This window comes from Priapulus caudatus, unplaced genomic scaffold, assembly GCF_000485595.1.
Source record: "Priapulus caudatus unplaced genomic scaffold, Priapulus_caudatus-5.0.1 Scaffold49, whole genome shotgun sequence".
NCBI lineage: Eukaryota > Metazoa > Priapulida > Priapulimorpha > Priapulimorphida > Priapulidae > Priapulus > Priapulus caudatus.
In genome coordinates this window covers 163,396-167,288 of record NW_014577110.1, presented here as the reverse complement: position 1 = coordinate 167,288, position 3,893 = coordinate 163,396, and the positions used below count along the sequence as shown (strand labels likewise).

Genomic DNA, 3,893 nt, shown 5'->3' with positions numbered 1-3,893 from the left:
CAGACACAGACACACACATACACACACGCGCACACACACGCACGCACGCACGCACGCACGCACGCAGAGAGACACCCACACATACCAGAGAGAGAGAGAGAGAGAGAGAGAGAAGGAAAGAAAGATCGAAAAGGAAATAAAGACGGTGAGAAAGAGAAAAGGGGGAGAGAGGAAGAGAAAGAAGCAGGGAGAAAGCGAAGAAAAGAGAGACCGACAGACAGACCGACAGACAGACCGACAGACAGACAGACAGACAGACAGACAGACAGACGCACTCACGCACACGCACGCGCACGCGCGCACACACACACACACACACACACACACACACACACACACACACACACATCGAATGGTGCATGTCATATATAGTTTACTGTACAAACAGCAGAGAATGCCATCGCAGTGCCTTCCCTTCGACCAACGATGCGTTTGTCAAATAAAACCTTAAACATTTCCGCCGTGCAGAACTCAGCATACACTTCATTTGCCTATACGCTACAGCCGGTCGCGCACGCATGCACGCACCCACGCACAGCACGAACACACGCATGCACGCACAGCACGAACACACGCACGCACGCACGCACACAGTTACACACACTTGCCTTGATTCGTTCCATCTCGGCGTTCGCTTCCTCCGACTCCTTGCTCTCGGATAGCTCACCGCTGTTCGGTGGTGGCGAGTGTGTCACGCTGTCGCCATTCTCCTGCGAAACGAAGCGACAGCGGCTGCGTTATACAGAGCGAGTCGGCGACCGAGACAACATGCTGCAGAGCTAAATGACACACAGTGCGTCGGCCTCGATGCGAGTGTCGCATCCGTAGTCTTGCGACAACGTCGGAGCACTGCGCGGCCTCGCTCGCTATACGTGAGCGGCTCGCGTGCACACACTCTAATGCATCCTGATAATCAATGAGCGTAAACAGTGGGTCGACTTTCCCTCGACCGCCTGCTGCGGATGGAACAATCAGGAGCAGCAGGAGCAGCAGCAGCAGCATCTTTGGATCCAGCAGGGGAGCTGGCGCTACGCCTCCTGTCTACTCAAACCTCAAGTCTCCTGCATACAGACTAGTCTATTATTATTCACTCCTGGCCTAGTGGACGGACCGGGATGGGGGTGGAGTAGCGAGGTCACGAACTGCAATATTCTCTGTAGAGAGTTGTCGGAGTTGGAAAGAGTCACTATCATAAAATCGTTCCTAAACCCGCGGTGAGGCGAAAAATGGAGACCGAGAACCCACTCGCAAAGACAAATTTTCATTTCATTGAAATGGCAACCGTTAGCAGACGTGACCGCCATCTAATAGCTACAAATCACACAGTGCAATGTCTTTCCACTCCGCTGTCTACCCAAACATTGACGTACCGATGTGACTACAGTATGTAGATCTAGGACAAAACCACTTGTTCAGCACGTAGCTCATATATCATCGAGTACGTTACCACCGCTAAGCCAAGTATCAGCAATGACCTATCTATCGTGTTAGCATTTCCCCTGAAGAACCCATGGTCCGCATTCAACCAGACAGCGTTTTGTAACGTCTGCTCGACGTTCAAGCACGTATATCACTATCAGGAGTTAATGAGACAAAGTCTTGTCTCATTAACTCCTGATCACTATCCCCACAGCCACACACACCCAGGGTACCCACACACGGTCATACTGACCATACACGTACACGCGCAGACACACGCGGACACACGCACACAGCAATACACACACGAGCACACACAGCCATACACACCACACATACACGCACACACGCACGCGCACGCACACGCACGCACACACACACGCACGCACGTACGTACGCACGCACCCGCAACCAGCAATACACACACAGCCATACACACCACACATACACGCACGCGCACGCACACACACACGCGCACGCACACGCACGCACGCGCGTGCACACACACACACACGCACGCACGCACGCACGCACGCACGCGCACACAGACTGGATGACTGCAGCACGCGGCTGGCGATAAGCGCTCTTCATGTACGCCCCTTACAGCGGCGAGCGCGCGACGCGACAAGATCGCAAAATCTAATACAGCTTTCCATCTTATATCTGCATGAATTTTCACCTCGCTGCACACGCGCGCGGCGGCGGCGGCGGCGGCGGCGTCGACTCACGCACCGTTACCCAACTCATCTAACTCTATCTCACCGCATGTACGCAGTATGTCTGAGGATGTATGCCGTCACTGTCACCGTCACCGTCACCGTCACCGTCACCGTCACCGTCACCGTCACCGCCTGTACGCAGTATGTCTAAGGATGTATGCCGTCACTGTCACCTTCACCGTCACCTTCACCGTCACCGTCCCCGTCACCGTCACCATCACCGTCACCGTCACCGTCACCGTCACCGTCACCGTCCCCGTCCCCGTCACCGTCACCGCCTGTACGCAGTATGTCTGATAATGCATGCCGTCGCCGTCACTGCCCGTACGTAGAATGAGCATTCATCCCTTCATGCCAGAATGACCCACTCCGACCTCTTTGACCCACCGCAATATATTACACGCTGCGATTTCTATTTAGTACAGCTAGGTCCGCAACACGTTGCTGTGCGGCTTGCCTGGCCTGGGGCACAAACAGGGAAAGCATGTAAACCGTCACTCAGAGCAATCAGAGCGCAAGGTGGCTCACAGCGATCCCCGAGCAAGGTGGCTTAATATAACGTCACCGCCAAAACGCCCACGGCCGTAAACGTCCATCATCTCGGTGATACGGACCGAAACACGATGGAATAACACACTATGCCGCTCACGCATTCGCATCGCTGCATCATGGTAAAGGCTGGCTGCGTATTTTACGACTGCTCTCCTAAAGCTTTCGCTGACAACACAAACTGCGATGGATGCAAGCATAAATCAGTATTGCAGATCGATGCGAAATCGGTTGGCTGAACGTATTCGCGAGGGCTGACATATATCTACCGGATCAACTAGAGGCGATCGGCGTCCGCGGACGGCAGGAGAAGCCGAGTGGCAGGAGAAGCCGAGTACCTACCGTAACAAGACACCATTATCAAATAATAAGACACTACACGAATCAGTCGACGACCAATGTCGCGTCCCGTGTAGCTAGCTCGCTGGCCACAAGGGCGCGGATAGCAGTAGACCGCGGCGGCCATTTCGCCTTGTGTTCTACAGAAAAGGGAACAGCTTGCAACTCTAGAGCGTAACTTTAGAGTTGAATTCGGACCTGGACTCTAATAACGTAATGCCGTAGAGCCCATACGGCTACGGCTAGTCTCATTAAAACATTATCATATCATTACGAAATTTAGAAGGAGAAAGCATGAAAGGTCTTCATTTGCATAATCATTCTATCGAATTATGATAGATATATACGATAGTAAGGATTTCAGTTACTTAAAATTTCAGTTTTAGTCCACTCTTAGTGGTGAAAGGGTAGCATGGGATTAGTCAGTTACTGAAGATCACTAAAGGGAATATTCCATTCTCTTCTCAGGAAAATGATAAAAATACACCAGTTTCCCTGCAGTTCGTGTCCATTTGACTAACTGCAGGAATGAATTGAAAAGAACAAATTATAGGCTATTTACGCAGGTTCTGTAAATTCAACTCTAACATAGCCGCTGGGCACACTGTTTTCAACATGTCTGTTTACGTGCAGGCAACTGATCCAACATGTCTGCTTACGTGCAGGCAACTGATCCAACATGTCTGCTTACGTGCAGGCAACTGATCCAACATGTCTGCTTACGTGCAGGCAACTGATCCAACATGGTCTCCTGTCTTCTATCCTGTCCATCCATCTGTATTATTAGAGTATTATATATATGAGGTATACATATTATGTATTAATAACCCTCTCTCCTTCTGACGTGAAGTTAATAGTGTTTGCCTA

The 3,893-nt window shown here is 51.4% G+C and overlaps 1 protein-coding gene across 1 annotated transcript in view; it reads right to left on the bottom strand.

Annotated features, from left to right (window-relative positions):
- LOC106820817 (myosin phosphatase Rho-interacting protein-like) overlaps positions 1-3,893 on the bottom strand; it is a 107,752-nt gene that overhangs the window by 23,722 nt on the left and 80,137 nt on the right. Inside the window, exon 8 of the mRNA XM_014825388.1 lies at positions 609-710. Within this exon, the coding sequence (XP_014680874.1) occupies positions 609-710 (102 nt within the window). The remainder of the gene's footprint in view (positions 1-608; positions 711-3,893) is intronic.